At 36.1% G+C, this 21,122-nt stretch overlaps 1 protein-coding gene across 1 annotated transcript in view; it reads right to left on the bottom strand.

Moving 5' to 3' along the window:
- EPHA6 (EPH receptor A6) overlaps positions 1-21,122 on the bottom strand; it is a 959,528-nt gene that overhangs the window by 130,363 nt on the left and 808,043 nt on the right. Inside the window, exon 13 of the mRNA XM_052649809.1 lies at positions 8,150-8,211. Within this exon, the coding sequence (XP_052505769.1) occupies positions 8,150-8,211 (62 nt within the window). The remainder of the gene's footprint in view (positions 1-8,149; positions 8,212-21,122) is intronic.

Raw genomic sequence — 21,122 nt, 5'->3', positions numbered from 1 at the left:
GAGTAAATAATTGTTATAGTGACTCAGTATCCTAAAAACATTAAACATGAGTGATAACAATATACCTAGTAGATAATAAACTACTATTCTAGAGGAGAATTAATAAAAATTGCATGTCATCATTTAACAAATATTTGCCAAGAATTCAATTCACTATGCTGTGTCTTGGTTAGCTACAATAAATAAATCAAGTTGCAAGGATTTCTTACAAAAGTAGTAAAATAAATACTGTTAGATAATGACAATTTATGATTTAAAATGAAGTGACAGAGGATGAGATGGCTGGATGGCATCACCGACTCGATAGACATAAGTTTGAGTGAACTCTGGGAGTTCATGATGGACAGGGAGGCCTGGCGTGCTGAGGTTCATGGGGTCACAAAGAGTTGGACACAACTGAGCGGCTGAACTGAACTGAACTGAATGAACATTTGGTTAATATGTATGTCAAAAGACTTTTTTGGTTTACCAACCACGAGTTATAAAAAAATGGCACCAGCCTTTCAAAACAGAGTGACGAAAATAGAAGGGTGAGCTGGAGAGTTGTAAAATTATTACTTCCAAAAATGCTGACTTGAACTACAAAATGGCTACGCAGAAAATGTACTTTACTAAGTGGTTTACAAGAGATTGAGGTATACAAACAGTGGACACTGTTAACCTCCTGTCTCCCTACTTCTGTGTTGCTTGAGGACATTCTGAGAAAACTAGATGTTGAAAGAAACACAATGGTTTTCTAAGGCACTGATGATGAGAATCTCCGAAGAGTCACAACAGAGAAGAGATGAATTGCATGTTTCTAATTGTCCCTTAGCCCCAAAATATTCTCATCCATCCATCCATCCATACTGTATGAATGTTCTCACTTCTTTTTTTTTTTTCTTCCTAACTGAAATTTCATTATTAAGATTCTGTTTGGGCCAAACTCACAGAATCAAAAGGTGAAATCGTGGTTTCAGGGACCGGGTGAGGGGGATATAGAGAGTTACTCATCATTGTGGCTCAGCTGGTAAAGAATCCGCCTGCAGTGAGGGAGACCTGGGTTCAATCCCTGGGTTGGGAAGATCCTCTGAAAAAGGGAATGGCTATCCACTCCATTATTCCGGCCTGGAGAACTCCGTGGACTCTGTAGTCCATGAGGTCACAAACAGACACAACTGAACAACTTTCAGTGGGCATAAAGGGCTATTTAAGCAAGATGAATAAACTCTAGAGAGCTTCTGTACAATAATATACCTGTCGTGAACAATACCATATTGTATGCTTAAACTTTTGTCAAGAGAGTAGATTTCATATTAAGTATTATCACCAGAATAATGTACAATGAAAAAAATTATTTGGATTTACAAGTTCATGTAAAAATGCAAAGTTATCTGGGAGAATTAAAATAATATTTGTGAATCACATATTAGTATGAATTAATCTAGTTTTATAACCAGCTAAGATCTGTGACACTGAAAGAATGGGAGCAATGAAAGAATGAGGACAATTAGGATGGGGTAAAGGTCCAAGTTACAGGTAATTCTGTGAAGTAGAAAAAAGCCTAGCCTGGTGATGAGAAGGATAGGAAGAGTGTGCTACCATATGGGATCTGAGGATCTGAGAAGAGGATATTAAGAAAGGGGCGGATGCTGCATAAAAATGGACATTCCCCGCCCCGCCCCCCCCCAAATAAGGCACAAAAATCTTTTCAATTTTTTTTTTGTTTGAAGGAAACTACAGGTCTTCTTTGTATTGAAAGTTACATCCTTGAGCTGTATTCTGTGTTAAAGAGGCTTTTATGGATCTGCCTAGGGACTTAAGCAGAAGCTTTAAAAGAAATATTTATGGGAAAATGTGTCCTGAGTTCTCAACAATTGATTTATAAGTGACTTTGCAGAAAACAGTCCTTGGAGGGTTACTTCTATAACTTAAGTTTAAAGTTAAAATTCAGTTTTTATATGTTTCTAAATCAGGAAGTTGACCATGCTATGACTTTTTAAAATGTTCTTGAATTAGAAAAAGAAGTGGCTAAGGTTATTTATAGGTCTGAAAAGACCAGATCATTCTTGTTTAAAATAACCACTGAACAAATAATAGTCAATATCTCCTTTTAACTCAAGCCTTGTTTTTTGTGACCGCCCCAGCTGAAAATCTTTTTATAATTTCTTATAGAATATTTGCTAAATCCTTCAAGGCTTTATTATTTTGTAGTAATTGTGAATTTGGACTGAAGCTAGGCCAAGCTGTATTTTTAGTTATAGAAGGGAAAGGCCACCAAGAATGCAATCGGAAATTTCAATCATAAGGAAACTCTGTAATTCATCTCTAATACATGTAAAAAATCTAGGAAGAAGAGTAGATTTGTGAAACATGACTGTTGGATTTCAAATTATCTTTTAATACTTTAAAGTGAATCTGAATATATAATATATCTTTAACTTAAGGAGCTTTCTATTGAAATTAATTTTTTTTTGCTTAGATTTGTACAAAGGTAAACTACAATAGTTACTGCATGCTGCACTTAAATAAAGCCAATAAAATTTAAACATCTTGTTTAGCATCTAGCGGAGGGTGTAACACAGTGCCAAGATCTTGAGGAAGCATCACCAGAGTGCATCAGAATTACTGCGAAAATTTTTGCAAAATATATCTGTTTGGATACTGCATGTGTATTTTGTAAAATCTCAGTAGGATGGAGATTCTGATTTCCAGGCATGGTTGAGAACCACAAGTTTTGAGTCTAATATTCAGTTTTGTAAATAAAAACTCTCCTGTATGGTTCAAATGAGGGGTTAGGAATGACTATAGAAGAGTTCAGGAAACTGTATTCAATTTCTCTATATATCACTATAGTATAAATTACCTATCAATTAAAAACTTTAATATAAAGTCCTGTATGCAAAATGAGAATTAATAGGAATATTAGAAAATACAACATGGTGCCAGATACTACAAATGACACAATACCTTTATAGTACTAAAATGTTTAAAGAGATCAATTCAGGCTATTGTATATTGATGCTCTAACTCCTAATTTAAGAATAAAAAGTTCAGTCATTGATATGCTTTGTTCCAAGTATACTATGCTTTCATATATTTGGATGCTTACTGTCACGTAGTTTTAGAATAGTCTTTGGCATTAAACTGGCACAGGCGTAATAATATTCATTGACATGAAGTTTCACATATTTTCTTCTGAAAAAATGTAATTAAAGGTATGTAATTCAACTGTAACTTTTAGAGTTTAAAGACAGATATTGGAGGATAAGTGTAATTCATTTTTTTCTACTGTTGAATATAAAATGAATGTGATGTGGATTAATTATGCTCTTATACCCCAGCACAAATATAACTCCACAAAACACAATTTACAAGAATAAGTGTGCTAATAAAACACAGCTCTCATTATTAATATACAACTAGCATAAGGTAAAATGCTATCTTTACTAGATTTATAATTTGAGTACATAAATATTTAAAAGATCCCTTTAATTTTTTAAATTAATATTTGCTTTGCATTTGTTCAAGGAAAATCTTCAAATGTCTCACATTGCTTTTGGAATGCTGATATGCACTTATATGTATTATTTAAATACTCACATTTGTGAGGTATACCCAGATTTTAAAAAATGGTGAACATTAAGAAAATTTTTAGCCACTAGAAAAAGTAGACCAAGAAGTGACAGGAAAACAATTTTAAAATACTCAGTGGGCTTTCCTGGTGATCCAGTGGTTAAGAATCAGTCCACCTGCCAATGGAGGGATATGGGTGTTTCATCCCTGGTCCAGGAAGATTCCCCATGCTGTGAGGCAACTAAACCTGTGTGCCACAACCACTGAGCCCAGGCTCTAGAGCCTGCGAGCCACAGCTCCTGAAGCCTGTGCATGCTAGGGCCCATACTCTGCAACAGGAGAAGCTAATGCAATGAAAAGTCCATGGATTGCAATAAAGAGTAGCTCCTGCTCTCCACAAGTAGAGAAAGCCCAGATAAATCAACGAGGACCCAATGCAGCAAATAAATATTTTTTAAAATCTCAAAACTAATGACATCTTCTGAAATATAATAATAATAGATAAAATTATGGAGACATTACTATATGCCAAACATTTTCTTGGAATTTTAGGTATATAAGATATTCATTACAATAAAGTCATAATAGCTACAGAAAGAAGTTAGTGCCTATTCTTAACCTTATTTTGTGGATGCCATCATCACTGAATATTCTTTTTTGCTTTAACACCTGATCCAATCCCCTGGTGAATGCTATTGACTCAATGTTCAAAATGTATCAGAGAGTCTACCATTTTCCATCAACTCAACTGCAACTATCCTAATCTAAGCCTCCATCATCTCCTTACCTGGATTATTGAAAAGCCTCCTGATTTCCCTGTATCCATCTGTACCTCACTATAGTCTCGTCTCAGTACAATAACCAGAGCAATTGTTTTAAAACATAATCAGATTATTTTATTTTATAAAAAATGCTATTAAATAAAGAAGTAATTTCTTTGTGCTTGACATATGATACCTCAAATTTTTAAAGTATTTTATAACTATTTTTATTTGGATTGCTAGCTAATATTGCTATAAGAAAAGAAGGTCCAAAGATTTAGGGATAAACAGTTGCCAGGTAAGCGCCAATAAAAGTGTTTATGGAATGTATATGTATAGTTAGACTGTGCAGGAATAAGCTTCAGGGCTGTGCCTCATTTGCACTAGAGCATCTCCTTGGAAAAGCTAGGAGAACTTACATACCAGTGAGGTCATATCTTCTGGGCAGTCAGGCTGATGCTCCACTTTGCTGAGTCAAAATGCATTTTATTTTAAAAGGTAACACACACATATTCTTATATACCTAACCACCTCTCCTTTTCCGTATTTACATGCACATACACACTCACATACACACTTACACATAAACATGCTTACTTAACCACACCGTCATCTGCTAATGTATTTCTTGAGAAATGTCTGCAAGGATCCAAATAGTAGGTTTATGCATTCAGTGGAGTATCAAACCTAGCCAGCCACTGCCACCAGACTGTAATCTTGTACTTGGTTTGCTACCATTCCTTCATATAAAACAGGGAATTGAAGTGATTTTCAAATAGTGTGGGAGACCAAAGGGAAATCTTTTTTACCTCCAGTAAGCACAGAATGCTATTAATGAGCCGTGGATGGCTCCCCTACTACGACATGCACTTAGCTACTTCCTCCTCTCTGTGATTGTAGAAGCTGTGATTATCAAATTCTAAAGCAGTAGTTTGAAAAATGACTTGGCTTTTGAGACTCTGTAGGATATATATATATATATATATATATATATATATATATATATAATCTCTGCTTGCCATGGGGAGCTGAGTATCTGCTATTGACATAAAGTTTATGAAGCACTTTGAACTTCTGAGATAAAACAGATATGATTACAAAGAAAGAATCTTAAAAAAGAGTAAAAAGGGAGTACTGACCCTATCGGAGAAGGCAATGGCACCCCACTCCAGTACTCTTGCCTGGAAAATCCCATGGACAGAGGAGCCTGGAAGGCTGCAGTCCATGGGGTCGCTACTAGTTGGACAGGACTGAGCAACTTCACTTTCACTTTTCACTTTCATGCATTGGAGAAGGAAATGGCAACCCACTCCAGTGTTCTTGCCTGGAGAATCCCAGGGACAGGGGAGCCTGGTGGGCTGTAGTCTATGGGGTCGCACAGAGTCGGACATGACTGAAGCGACTTAGCAGCAGCAGCAGCAGCAACTAACCCTATGCTTTTTTATCCTTTTCATATGATTTTTATTTTAATACTAATTCTTGTGAGGAGGGGACACAAGACCCCATGGGGAGATGGTAGTGAACTTATAAGAAGAAGTAATAAGTAATTTAAGATAAAAGAATTTAATGTGTATGAAATCATGGCTTTTGGATTCAAAGACTTGAATTTCAATCCTTGCTCTAAGGTAAGGTAAAGTCGCTCAGTCGTGTCCGACTCTTTGCGACCCCATGGGCTGTAGCCTACCAGGCTTCTCTGTCCATGGGATTTTCCAGGCAATAGTACTGGAGTGGATTGCCATTTCCTTCTCCAGGGGATCTTCCCGACCCAAGGATTGAACCCGGGTCTCCCACATTGCAGACAGACGCTTAACCGTCTGAGCTACCAGGGAAGTACCCATTACAAAATGTCAGGCATTATTCTATATGAATAATCAACTCAATCCTTACAACAACTGCATGAAGTAGATACAAGTAATATTCCCATTTTATAGATAAGTAAACAGAGGCACAGAAAAGTTAGTCACTTGCTCAAGTCACAAGGTCACATAACCAGTAAGTGGCAGAGCCAAGATGAACTGAGACAGTATATGTTAAGGTTCTTAAAGTATCAATAAAAATAGCCACATTATTTGAACATTTATTCTCTCCCAGATTGTATTGTGTCTAACCAATTGCACATAGAGCTGAAAAATATTAGTTTTTAAAATTTAAATCATGAAACTTACCACTTATAAACATGTTGTATGTTTATGAATAAATATTTTACAATATATATTTTCTTTACAACATGTTTTAATTAATTCATGATTCAGCAGGACAAAACTTACATCTGAAACTAACATTTCTCTCCTAATTTGCTTGTGGCAGTCATTTGATCCAATTTTCAGCAGCAATTTAGAGGAGTATCTGTTACATTACTTGCCATTCTATTCAGCTCTAGGATATAGTAGATAAAAAATCTCAAGCATCATTAGATAACAAGTCATTTTGATATGTATCTGATAAAAATGCATTTCTGGATAAACATAATGGAAGGGCATAAGTATATATGCATTTCAAATACCATAGGAGGTCCTGATAAATTATACGAAAGTAATTTCGCACATTTACAGGAGAAATGGATACAAGCTATAAAATATATTCTGAGAATGGCTACAGAAAAGAACAAATTGTTTAGGTCCCTAAATGCCTACGAGTTTCATTTTGCCTTAAAGAGCATACTTGCTTGAGAGTATGCATTTTGTGAAGAGTATTGCTCTATAATAATTAGACGATTTTGCTGAATTCAGCTTCTGGCATTGAATCTGGACATCAAGTATAGTCAGTGTAAATATATCATCACTGTTAATATTGAGATCAGTTGGAAGAAGAAGGAATGGAATAAAGAAAAATAAATGAAAATGGGATCAAGAGAGAGAGGTAAGATACACACAGAATTTCTCCAAATAACACTGTGCAAAAAATGGAAGTGAAGAAAGAATGCTTGAGATCATTTATTCACATAAAAAGTGGAGAAAAACATATAATACAATTCAAATGGCAAAAGTCAGTCTTTTTTACATGAGAAAATTGGCTATGTCTCTGTAGATAAATATATATTAAGGGATACAGTGACATGCACATATGTGACCTCTGCTGGGGTGAAAAATATTTAGTCTAGTGATTATTTTTTTATATTTGTATTTTTCCCATCAATAAATATTTTTATAGCATATGATGGCTCTTTAAATACCAAAAATATCATAAATACATTTTGAAATATAACTTCATGGTGTCTTCTTAGGTGTGCTATTCTGTACTACCGCATAAAACAAATGAGTTTTGTATATGCCATACTGTCAAGGATAAGTCACTTTAAAAAGAGTGCTTAAAATTTTTTTGTTCTAAAATAAATATCAGCCAGAGGTTAATTCTTTCTCATATTGTTTTCTAAATAGCCAAATGAACTTAAGATGAACGAAGATGATAAAATCCATCTTCTCATATGAACTTGAGTCATTATTGGTCAGTATACATCAATTTAAAGGGTTCAGCACTATATATAAGGCATAAAATATTTTGCTAAATAGTTAAATATAATAAAGCAAAATGAAAGACTATGTGAAGCAACTCAGTTTCATTTAATCTCTTTCTTTATAACATCATTTGAAATATGTATATTTGATATGGCAAGTCAATTTATAGGAGAAATCAGATTATCATGTGTATATACTTCCCCATCTCAGTAGCTCTAACGTATCAAAGTATCAGAGAAATGCACCCTAGAGAAATTGCTGCCATTTTTTATGGAAGAATCCATGAATAACATTATGGAAAAATTAATTTATGATAAATGTTTTAAATCTAGAACTCAAAATAGCTCATTTAAATGCCATCAGAAAAGAATACCTCACCCGCAAAAAGGAGTCTAGGGATCCATTCTCCATATATTCCACCACAATCATTACTGGTCTGCCTGCCAAAAGAGCAAGAGAATATATAAGGATTAGAGCAATTACAGAAATATGTGCTACAGTTAGAGATTTCCAGCTGTGGCAGCTAAATTATTTGTATTTTATTAGTAGGAACTTCATTTTCCAACATGCTTCTATAAATATTAAACATACACAGTTCTCCATTTTTATAGCATTATTTCCTTTGAGTTCATAAAAAGAACATGAATTACAATATGAATTACTAAGAAATTAAGCATTTCCTTTTCTAAGGCCCTGCAATCACTTGTTTAGATTATGTTGTCCTGAGCTTTTCCTTAAAAGACAATCAACAAGCTGAAGTCAGAGTTTAAGCAGTTACTGGAACTGCTCTGGCAGCTGTGGTACAACTTCTCATCCAGTGATGCAGTAATTATGGCAGAATTACATTAGACTTAGCCTTCCAAAATACTCCTAAAAGCAAAGCAGAAAGAAGAAATTCATAAATTCTCTTTAAGAAAGTATAAGTCATCAGTCATAGTCTACTTTTAAGGTCTTTTAAGTAGAAAAACACCAGTAGATTGATGAATGCTACAAAGTTGGTGGGATTTGTAATAGTTCTTGATCAGGTCTTTATTGGACATAGATTAGATCAACAGAACTATGATGGCAGTACATGAAAAGTAAATAACTCTGATTTCATAGTCTAGTGCAGAAGCTAAAATCAGAAGCTGAACATCATTTATTTCTTTTTTATCATATCTATTTGCAATTGTTACAGTTCCTAATATACCTCTAATAGATAGAATATTCAACATAAATAGCTGTTTTCTTTTTCAAAGAAGAGAATCTATTTGTTCTGCCCAATTGCCCTAGTTTAAAAGATAAACTCATTTTAGGGAGGGAAAATTATATTTATCTGAAATAAACATGTATGATATATTTGCTTTTTACTTCTATATTTCTCATTTCTCACTGGGATTTTTAGCAAGTCAATCTGCACTATGCACAGAGTTTTTCCTCAGGAGCACAAAGAAGATCTGGAAAGAAATTATGTGTACCAGTGATGGAAATATTAGATCTCATATTGTAATTCATGTCCCTTTTATGAACTCAAAGCCTTAAGGGTTATAAAGGGTGACTGGAACAAATTAGTACAATGTCTGCAAATGCTAGATTTTACATTTGAATCTGTATTTTAGAGAAAAATGTGCTAAAGGTTAAATGTAGTAATAAAGATCCCCATTTATCATGTATAGAATTAGAATCCAAAGAAGTTTCCCATTTTGGCAAATTTCCTTAAAGTCATTAATTTCACCCAAATACATATTAAAAAAAATCAGAAAATATAGAGGTCAAATGAATTGTCAGCACTACTGAAGGGATCTAGAAGATTCAGGCTTTAAATCTGAGAATCTGTCATGAAATCCTTTATTTGGCCATTGATTCCAGGGAGCTTGAAGACAGGAGCTGGATGCAAACACTTGGTTGGCAAGGTGGGGAGAATAAGAGGTTCTTTTCATACTTAAATATAAAAATTATGAACTCAATATTCCAGTTTGAATGATAATAGATTATGGATGTTAAGACAAAACCTGGGTTATTGCAATGACTGCCCAAGTTCTTTTCATAGTAGCACTTTTCTATCTATCTTGACCACTGCTGTCAGAGAAACATATTTATTTTCTAAAAATATATTTTAAAACAAATAAAAATATATTTAAAAAAACTGACATTCCCTATTACCCAGAGAAATTGAGGCATAGAAAATTAAATTATTTGTCCAAAATCCAACAGCTGGGAAGTGGCAGTATCAAGCAGTCTGTCTGAGAGCTTAAGCTCTTACTTCTGTGCCAAAGGTACCTCTCAGGTGTGTTTTATAGATCAGAACTGTAGGGCCCATCCTGTCAGCCAATCCTCTCCAGGGGTGGACTGTATTGCTCCTAACCAGTCTTTTCATTTACTGGCTCATCAGCTGTCATTCTCACCTATATTTGTTCAGTCCTGTTTCCTTCTCCCTTTCTTTTTGGTATTCTCCTGCCAGGATTATCTCCCAACTTGTTTCCTTCCCTAATCATACCTCACATCTCCCTAGAATTTATAAACTGTACCCTACCTTGAAAGTCTCCCATGGTGACATTTCCTAATAGTTGCATTCCCATCATATCTATTGTCTGCATTAGGAAAAGTGTTCCTGGTTTTGTAGTAGGTTGTTTTTCCCTCCACCTTCCCATAGATGCTTTGTATCTCTATTTACTGGATTTCTCAAGGTCACCTCCCATAGAGCTAAGCAGAATAGGTGCTTCATAGAAACAAAGTGATTTTTCTCATCATTTTCACAATTCCTAAGAGACTAACACTGAAGTATTTCAGCAAGATTCTAATCTATGTGAATACAAAGTGCTTTGGAATTAGTTCTGTCTATAACTTCTTGGGAGATACCTTTATACAATCTTAAAATTCATCGGTGATGTTTCATCTTCTCATTAAAGATAATAGAGTATCAAATGAAGACTCCCCCGGTTTCTTATAAATTAAAAGTTTCACACCCCAGTGCTGCGTCTTTTGTATTTTGTTCAGTAGCATCAATTGAAAGCATGTGTTATTAAACTAAGGCATTTTTTTTTTTAGAATACTGATGGTATCTAACCTGTAATTTGCTTCCTAGTGGTTTTCTATAGGAAGTTAGTTACACTGTGAAGATTACAAGTTTACAATTGATAAGTATAGTGGAAATTATCAAAGTTAGGATGGTATTCTTCAAAGATGAGGTTAGGTGAGAGAAGTCTATTGGTTACAGTGCTTTTTCTGTGTTATTGTTCAGTTCAGTCGCTTAGTCATGTCTGACTCTTTGCGACCCCATGGTCTGCAGCACGCCAGGCCTCCCAGTCCATCACCAACTCCAGGAGTTTATTCAAACTCATGTCCATTGAGTCGGTGATGCCATCCAACCATCTCATCCTCTGTGATCCCTTTCTCCTCCTACCTTCAATTCCTAGCATCAGGGTCCTTTCAAATGAGTCAGTTCTTCACAACAGGTGGACAAAATATTAGAGTTTCAGCTCCAGCATCAGTCCTTCCAATGAATATTCAGGACTGATTTCCTGAATCAGTGTTATTGTTAAATATGTAGAAATTATATGTTGCATTTTTGCTCTTAGAAAATACATTTGGATGTGATTCTTTTTTATATTAAATATTTTCAAAATATTTCAGCTTATTTCCATTTTTATAGTTTAAAAAAATTATTTGTTTACTTTAATTGGAAGCTAATTACTTTACAAAATTGTGGTGGTTTTTTGCCATATATTGACATGAATCAGCCATGGGTGTACATGTGTCCCCCATCTTGAACCCCCCTCCCCCCTCCTTCCCCATTCCATCCCTCTGGGTCTTCCCAGTATCAGTTACCCTAAGTGCCTCATGTCCCAGGATTAACTTAGTATTCACATTGCACTGAAATGAACAGACAAGCTCCATGGTTCTTGAAAGTTAGTCATCTCAAAATTCTCAGATCCTTTTTTTAGAAGCCTTACCAGTTAAAGAACTCTACGTAAACACTTCTACAAGTCACACAAAAAGTGAAATTTCTTTGGTTTTCCTTCATGAATAGCCCAGATATTGTTACAGATATTTTGAACTGCATTAGAATCAAGATTCTATAAGAAATCACTTATATTCTGAACACAATGAATCACAAAATCCAATGTCATCTTTTTCTCTTATAGAGAACAATAATTTTCTTTAACCAGGACTTTTATAGATGATTAACTAATGAATCTTTTTCAAATTTGCACCTTAATACATATGATGATTTTTATACAGGAGGTATTGAGAAACCATACAATGATAAGACTGTTGTTAAAGGAAACAAAAGAGAGGTATTCTTTAAATGTTTCTCGAAATGTGGGGGCAAATATTTTGGGAGTGAAAGTGTCCCCCTTTTTTAGGACTCAGAGAAGGCTCTGAAAGGAGATTATAGATTCAACATTTTCCTATAAATAATGAGTTTTAGCTGGATGTAATGTTTTGTATCAGCTTGGCAATTTCTCATGTACAATTTCTCAGTATTATTAAGAATCTAACAAATCTCAACAACCCTAAAACTATTACAGATTTAAATCAATGGTAGTTTATTTAGCATTATATAGCATCCACATTTTGTCTAATAGATAACAAAATTTGTGATAATAATTTGGATTGACAACTAGACTGCTTGTATTTTTTCCTCCCATGTTGTAATTCAGGACTTTTTGAGCTTGTTATTTATTTCTACCTCCCTGTTTCTGCTGTACTAATAATGAATTATAATTATAATCTCAAATGGATTTGATAACAAATGAAATGGTTTTCTTATCCCTCTAAGGCTGGATGGCATCACCGACTCGATGGACGTGAGTCTGAGTGAACTCCAGGAGTTGGTGATGACAGGGAGGCCTGGCATGCTGCGATTCATGGGGTCGCAAAGAGGCAGACATGACTGAGCGACTGAACTGAACTGAACTGAACTGAAGGCTTTCAAAGGATGTGGATGACATAAATTTGAACATTATATATTAAAGAATTATTTTCATTCACAAGAACTAAAATTGGAGGACTGTTTTCTTAACATTGTTGCCTGCCAGTATCAGATCATGTCCCCAGTGAATCATGTTCTCAGTGAATTCAAATACAAACTTAAAAAATTTCTCTTGAACTTTCTTTTCCTCTTCTATTCCTGTTTTGGTTAAGACACCACCATGCATCTAATAACCCAGGTTTGCAACTCTATTGCAATGTTGGATTCTCTACTTTATCAAACCCTTCTTAGTCCATAAGTTATTAAGTGGTGCTGACTGTATACAAAATCTATTATCACTGTTCACATTCTGCATTTGTTTCTCTTGCTTGACCTACTACAATAATCGTTTATTGGTTGTCCCTGTTAATGCTTACATAATATTTATTTTAAACATTCAGCAATATAGCACATATACATATTTAAGTGCCTACTAGGCATCAAGTACTCTTCTGGTTTCTGGAGAAACATCTCCAATCAATACAAGATTCAGCTCTCATGGAGTGTATAGTGGAAAGGTGGACAGAAATAAGTAATGAATTGCTATAAAGGACTAAAGATTGTTTTACCTATTGCATTGTTTCTTCAGGATTAAAGTCCAAACTGCTTGGCAACTACATTCCTTCTCAGTCTCTCCTCTACCTTTGTTTCCTTTGTTATCTTTTACCACCTTAGTTCTGTTACCTCCTGTTTTTCAGATTCTCTAGGGGACTCATAATTCTCTAAGAATGACTTTACTTGTACCTTCCTCTTCTCCTTGGAAGACTGCCGTCATACTCTCTCCATTTGGTAAAGTCATATACTTCTTTGTTAAAAAAAAAAAAAAACAACACAGAAACTTAAATACCATCTCCACTGTCAATTCTCCTGTGAATCACTTTTTGTTTTAGGAAGATTTATTGTTTACTTTTTCTTCTGTTTACATTTAATCAAGAAATTATATAACACTTACTAGGTATGACTTTGATACTAACTACATAGGTGTCTGCCTCCTTCTTTAAAATGCCACTGAGGTCAGGACTGGTGTTTAATTTGTGTCTGTAAGTTCACTGTCTACATTTAACACAGAGTGCAGTCCCTACAAGGTACTCAATTTTTCTTTTTTTGACTGGAATGTCAAAAGGAACACACAAATAAAGATGTTTTCTAAGAATAATTCTAGACCTAGAGCAGCTACTGAAATAACAGAATGGCAAATCAATGGACTTTAATTCTAAATTATTTGTATTAAGGGGACAACAGAGGATGAGATGGCAGGATGGCACACCAACTCGATGGACATGAGTTTGAGCAAGCTCCAGAAGTTGGTGATGGACAGGGAAGGCTGGCGTGCTGCAGTCTACAGGGCGGCAAAGAATTGGACAGGACTGAGCGACTGAACTGAACTGACTCTGCATTATGAAAATATGGTTTTGAACAGAAAAAAAGCATAATTCCAATTTCAGCTATGCTACCTTCATGATCTTGGGCAAGATATTTTAGTTCTTTAGCTTTTGCATCTATACAATGAGGATAATATTACATATCATATATACTTTTTCAAAGGAGTAGATGAAAAAAAAATACAATGGACACAGAGTCTGGCAATAGCTGCCACTCAAAAATGGTGGTGAACCTTTATTTTTTTTTCCTTTTGGGTATGGTTACTGATTTCCCCTTATTATCATAATTGTACCTTAGGCAAGAAAAAATAGTTTTATAAAAAGGGACCATTTCCATATTTTACTGTACTTTGGTGTTGATATAAAAATTCTTTGATATCCTACAGCAAAGTAAAAACAATTGATAGTTCAGTTCAGTTCAGTCGCTCAGTCCTGACTCTTTGCGACCCCGTGGACTGCAGCACGCCACATTTCCTGTCCATCACCACTCCTGGAACATGCTCAAACTCATGTCCATCAAGTTGGTGATGCATCCAACCATCTCATCCTTTGTCATCCTCTTCTCCTGTCTTCAATTTTTCCCACCATCAGGGTCTCTTCTAAGGTGTCAGTTCTTCATATCAGGTGGCCAAAGTATTGGAGCTTCAGCATCAGTCCTTTCAATGAATATTCAGGACTGATTTCCTTTAGGATGGACTGGTTGGATCTCCTGGCCGTCAAGGGACTCTCAAGACTCTTTTCCAACACCACAGTTCAAAAGCATCAATTCTTTGGTGCTCGACTTTCTTTATAGTCCATCTCTCACATCCATATATCCATACATGACTACCAGAAAACCCATAGCTTGGACTAGATGGACCTTTGTTGGCAAAGTAACGTCTCTGCTTTTTAACATACTGGCTATGTTTGTCATAGCTTTTCTTCCAAGGAGCAAGCGTCTTTTAATTTCATGGCTGCAGTCACCATCTGCAGTGATTTTGGAGCCCCCAAAATAAAGTCTCTCGTTGTTTCCCCATCTATTTGCCATCAAGTGATGGGACCAGATGCCATGATCTTAGTTTTTCGAATGTTGAGTTTTAAGGCAACATTTTCACTCTCCTCTTTCACTTTCATTAAGAGGGTCTTTAGTTCTTCTTCGCTTTCTATCATAAGGGCGGGGTTATCTGCATATCTGACATTATTAATGTTTCTCCCAGCAATATTGATTCCAGCTTTTGCTTCATACAACCCAGCATTTCTCATTATGTACTTTGCATATAAGTTAAATAAGCTGGGTGACAATATACAGCCTTGACACACCCCTTTCCCAGTTTGGAACCAGTCTGTTGTTCCATGTCCAGTTCTAACGGTTGCTTCTTGACCTGCATACAATTTCTCAAGAGGTAGGTAAGGTGGTCTGGTATTACCATGTCTTTAAGAATTTTCCACAGTTTGTTGTGATCTACACAGTCAAAGGCTTTGGCATAGTCAGTAAAGCAGAAGTAGATATTTTTCTGGAACTCTCTTGCTTTATTGATGATCCAATGGATGCTGGCAATTTGATCTCTTGTTCTTCTGCCTCTTCTAAAACCAGCTTGAACATCTGGAAGCTCACAGTTCGTGTACTGTTGAAGCCTGGCTTGGAGAATTTTAAGCATTACTTTACTAGTGTGTGAGATGACAGCAATTGTGTGGTAGTTTGAGCATTATTTGGCATTGCCTTTCTTTGGGATTGGAATGAAAACTGACTTTTTCCAGTCCTTTGGCCACTGCTGAGTTTTCCAAATTTGCTGGCATATTGAGTATAGCACTTTGACAGCATCACCTTTTAGGATTTGAAAGCTCAACTGGAATTCCATCATTCCACTAGCTTTGTTTGCAGTGATGCCTCCTAAGGCCCACCTGACTTTGCATTCTAGGATGTCTGGCTCTAGGTGAGTGATCAAACCATCATGGTCATCTGGGTCAAGAAGATCTTTACTGTATAATTCTTCTGTGTATTCTTGTCCCCTCTTCTTTATATCTTTTGCTTCCGTGTTAGGTCCATACCATTTCCGTCCTTTATTGTGCCCATCTTTGCATGATATGTTCCCTTGGTGTCTCTAATTTTCTTCAAGAGATCTCTAGCCTTTCCCATTCTATTGTTTTCCTCTATTTCTTTGCATTGATCACTGAGGAAGGCTGTCTTATGTCCCCTTGCTATTTGCAACTCTGCATTTAGATGGGTATATCTTGCCTTTTCTCCTTTGCCTTTTGCTTCTCTTCTTTCCTCAGCTATTTGTAAGGCTTCCTCAGACAATCATTTTGCCTTTCTGCATTACTTTTTCTTGGGGATGGTGTCAATCACTGCCTTCTGTACAGTATCATGAACCTCTGTCCATAGTTCTTCAGGCATTCTGTCTTTCAGATCTAATTCCTCGAATCTGTGTGTCACCCCCACTGTATAATCATAAGGGATTTGATTTAGGTCATACCTGGATGGTCTAGTGGTTTTCCTTACTTTCTTCGATTTAACTCTGAATTTTGACATAAGGAGTTCATGTTCTGAGCCAAAGTCAGCTCCCAGTCTTGTTTTTTCTGACTGTATAGAGTTCCTCCATCTTTGGCTGAAAAGAATATAATTAATCTGATTTTGGTATTGACCATCTGGTGATGTCCATGTGTAGAGTCTTCTCTTGTGTTGTTGGAAGAGGGTGTTTGATATGACCAGTGTGTTCTCTTGGCAAAACTGTTAACCTTTGATCTGCTTCATTCTGTACTCCAAGGCCAAATTTGCCTGTTACTCCAGGTATCACTTGACTTCCTACTTTTGCATTCCAGTCCCCTATAATGAAAAGGACACCTTTTTTGGGTGTTAGTTTTAGAAGATCTTGTATGTCTTCATAGAATTGTTCAACTTCAGCTCCTTCAGCATTACTGGTTGGGGCAAGGATTACTGTGATACTGAATGGTTTGCCTTGGAAACGAACAGAGATCATTCTGTAGTTTTTTGAGACTGCAGCCAAGTACTGCATTTCAGACTCTCTTGTTGACTGTGAAGGCTACTCCATTTCTTCTAAGGGATTCTTGCCCACAGTGGTACATATAATGGTCATCTGAGTTAAATTTAGCCATTCTAGTTCGTTTTAGTTCACTGATTTCTAAAATGTTGATGTTCACCCTTGCCATCTCCTGTTTGACCACTTCCAATTTACCTTGATTCATGGACAGGAGAGCCTTGTGGGCTGCCGTCTATGGGGTCACACAGAGTTGGACATGACTGAAGTGACTTAGCAGCAGCAGCAGCATGGACCTAACATTCCAGGTTCCCATGCAATATTGTTCTTTAGTATTGGACATTACTTCCATAACCAGTCACATCCACAACTGGGTGTAATTTTTGCCTTGGCTCCATCTCTTCATTCTTTCTGGATTTATTTCTCCACTGTTCTCCAGTAGCATACTGGGCACCTACCAACCTGGAGAGTTCATCTTTCAGTGTCCTGTCTTTTGCTTTTTCATACTGTTCATGGAGTTCTCAAGGCAAGAACACTGAAGTGGTCCCTTCTCCAGTGGACCCCGTTTTGGTGAAACTCTCCACCAAGAACTGTCTGTTTTGGCTCGCCCTACACAGCATGGCTCATAGTTTCATTAAGTTAGACAATGCTGTGGTCCATGTAATCAGTTTGATTAATTTTCTGTGATTACGGTTTTCATTCTGTCTGCCTTCTGATGGATAAGGATAAGAGACTTATGGAGTTTCCTGATGGGAGAGACTGAGTGAGGGGGAAACTGGGTTCTGTTCTGATGGGCATAGCCCTGCTCAGTACATCTTTAACCCAATTTGATAGTTACATGTTTTATATGATACAGTTAATTCCTGGTTTTATCATGGCAGTCCTTGTGTCCCAGGCAAACTGTGATGGTTTATTACCTTACACCTTATGTACTAGCGTAGTGCAGGCAGAAGATACGAGATTAGAGTCAGAGTGCATGCTGCTGAAGACTTTCACTTTGGGCAAGTGCCCTATCATAACTCACTTATCTCACTGCTTCAGAGTCCTCATTTGTACACTATATACATTCCTCATTTGTATATTTATACATAATATTAACACCTCCTTCATGTTCAGTCACATGAGATTGATTAAATCATAATGGAGGAGTTCAGTTCAGTTGCTCAGTCATGCCTGACTCTTTGTGACCCAATGGACTGCAGCATGCCAGTCCTCCCTGTCCATCACCAACTTCTGGAGTTTACTCAAACTCGTGTCCATTGAGTTGGTGATGCCATTCCACCATCTCATCCTCTGTCATCCCCTTCTCCTCCTGCCTTCAATCTTTCCCAGCATCAGGGTCTTTTCCAGTTAGTCAGTTCTTCACATCAAGTGGCCAAGATATAGGAGTTTCAGTTTCAGCATCAGTCCTTCCAGTGAATATTCAGGACTGATTTCCTTTAGGATGGACTGGTTGGATCTTCTTGCAGTCCAAGGGACTTTCAAGATCTTCTCCAACACCACAGTTCAAAAGCATCGATACTTTGGTGCTCAGCTTTCTTTACAATGCAACTCTCACATCCATACATGACCACTGGAAAAACCATAGCTTTGACTAGATGGACCTTTGTTGACAAAGTAATGTCTCTGCTTTTTAATATGCTGTCTAAGTTGGTTATAACTTTTCTTCCAGGGAGCAAGCGTCTTTTAATTTCATGGCTGTAGTCACCATTGGCAGGGATTTTGGAGCCCAGAAAAATAAAGTCAGCCACTGTTTCCACTGTTTCCCCATCTATTTCCCATGAAGTGATGGGACCAGATGCCATGATCTTAGTTTTCTGAATGTTGAGTTTTAAGGCAACTTTTTCCTTCTCCTCTTTCACTTTCATGAAGAGGTTCTTTAGTTCTTTTTTTGCTTTCTGCCATAAGGGTGGTATAGTGTGCATATTTAAATATCATTCTATAATATAGAGTATCTGCAAGAAGTAGATTCTTACTTCTATCTAAAAAGCCATCTGTGTCTTCTGTACTTTATTTGCAGATTTCTGCCCCTACCAATATATCTTAAGTTACTCTGGAATTGATTTTAATCTCAGAACTGTTTGAAACTTCTAAATATGTATAATAATTGTTGTTCATTTCATTCAATGCTTTCTCTTAATTGCTTTACTTTGTTTTTAAAATTCAGAAGTGATCCAAATACCTTTGGATTAATACTGAAGAATAAATTATTTTATTCTGTGATAAAACAGTTGAGCAGAAATTAGGGGGGTTTTCTGCATTTATGAAAATAGTATCACTTCTGGATTGAGAGTAAGTCAAAGATATGAGGCTAAAGAAACGAAATATAATTTCCTTGACAGTCCCAGAAAGCAGTGGTATACCATCTGCATCAATTAACTTCAGTAATATTCAGTACTTTCGTTCTTTCCACTGGAAATCACATATGGGCAAAAGGATGTCTCTTTAACTAGAAGTGTCTTGTTGACAATGAAAGTTAGTTACTACCAAAGAAGTCTGATTTAGATCGTGGTTTCCAAAGTAAGACACTAACCATATTATAAGATTTTAGTAACATTTGAATTAAGAATGGCTTTCTTGATTTTTTAGTACATCAGCACATAAAAAGTAATGTTATAATAATCAAATTAAAGGAATATACATTGAAATTAGTTGATTTTTGACTTTTATATTTCCCTCTATTGTGAAAGAAATAATTGATTATATAATAATCAATAGTTTAATTAATATTGGGGTTTCCTTTGTGGCTCAGTTGGTAAAGAATCCACCTGCAGTGTAGAAGACATAAGAGACCCAAGTTTAATCCTTGGATCAGGAAGGTCCCCTGGTGAAGGAAATGGCAACCCACTCCAGTATTCTTGTCTGGAGAATCCCATGGACAGAGGAGCCTGGTGGGTTACAGTCCATGGGGGGCAAGAGTCAGACATGACATTAGGCAGCAATGAACAAAACACACCAGAGAATCCTTATAAACTCGTAATACTGTGAAGTGTTCAAAACATGAAAATGAAACTTATGCTAAGTTCAAAACAAAACTAAACTGCTTGTCAAATAATTTCATATCACGTTTGTTCTTGGTTTCTTTCTGTAAAAACTTTTCCTGTGTATAATTTAAAAATAGATATTACATCTAAATCAGAACATATGTAATAACTACTGACTTAACAAATAAGTTTTTCAATGTGCTGGATGTTGCTCTGAGAGTTGTACATGTGTTAACTCATTTAATCCTCATGCCAGGACCTGCAGTGAGCGTAATCACTAGTTCAATCTAACAGATATGATTACGGATTCACTGAGAGTTGAAGGAACCTGTCCAAGGATACACACTGAGAAACTGGCAGAGCCAGGGCTTGCAGCCAGACAATCGGGCTTCAGAGTCTGAATGCCTGGCCATCTTGCCATACCCCCAAATGATATTTGGGTCTCTATTAGTAATTTAGAAAACATGAAACATTGCCCCAAATCTCTCTGTGCCTCATCTTAGAAACACATCCTGGAAATCCATTATGGACTATTCACTGTATTGCTGCCAAAGATGTTTTGTCCTTGAGAAGTTCTAGGATTTTAAAGCCCCATAAAGCCTTATGATAGTCTATACAAAGGAAGTGCGGGCTAAGGAAACTCATTGGGATAGCCGGTAGACTTTGCTTCTCCCATCTCCTAAACATCAGTTTATGATAATGATCTTAAGTTTAATTTACAAAGGAATGCTTTAAGAAAGAGTCCTGAAGCTCTGAGAAAAAGATGTCATATTTTCCAGTAGTGTTTCAAAAGTCGTGCTCTACTCTGGCTTCAAAAGTGTGTTATGATTATATAAATGATCAAATATTCAGTCTTTTGGTCTTTTATATGATTCACTAATCAAAAGAAAATCAACAGAAAATTTAAAAATCGAACAGACTTCTGCACAGGATATATTTAATCTTAACTGTATTGGTTATTTATGGTGAGATTTTAATTATAACGGAGAAAACATTGTTAAATGAATCAATGCTTGCTTGCTCAGTAGTGTCCGATTTTTTGCAACCTTATGGACT

This window comes from Budorcas taxicolor, chromosome 1 (assembly GCF_023091745.1).
Source record: "Budorcas taxicolor isolate Tak-1 chromosome 1, Takin1.1, whole genome shotgun sequence".
Lineage (NCBI taxonomy): Eukaryota > Metazoa > Chordata > Mammalia > Artiodactyla > Bovidae > Budorcas > Budorcas taxicolor.
Note: the sequence above shows the minus strand (reverse complement) of the source record. Positions and strands in the feature narration are given on the sequence as shown.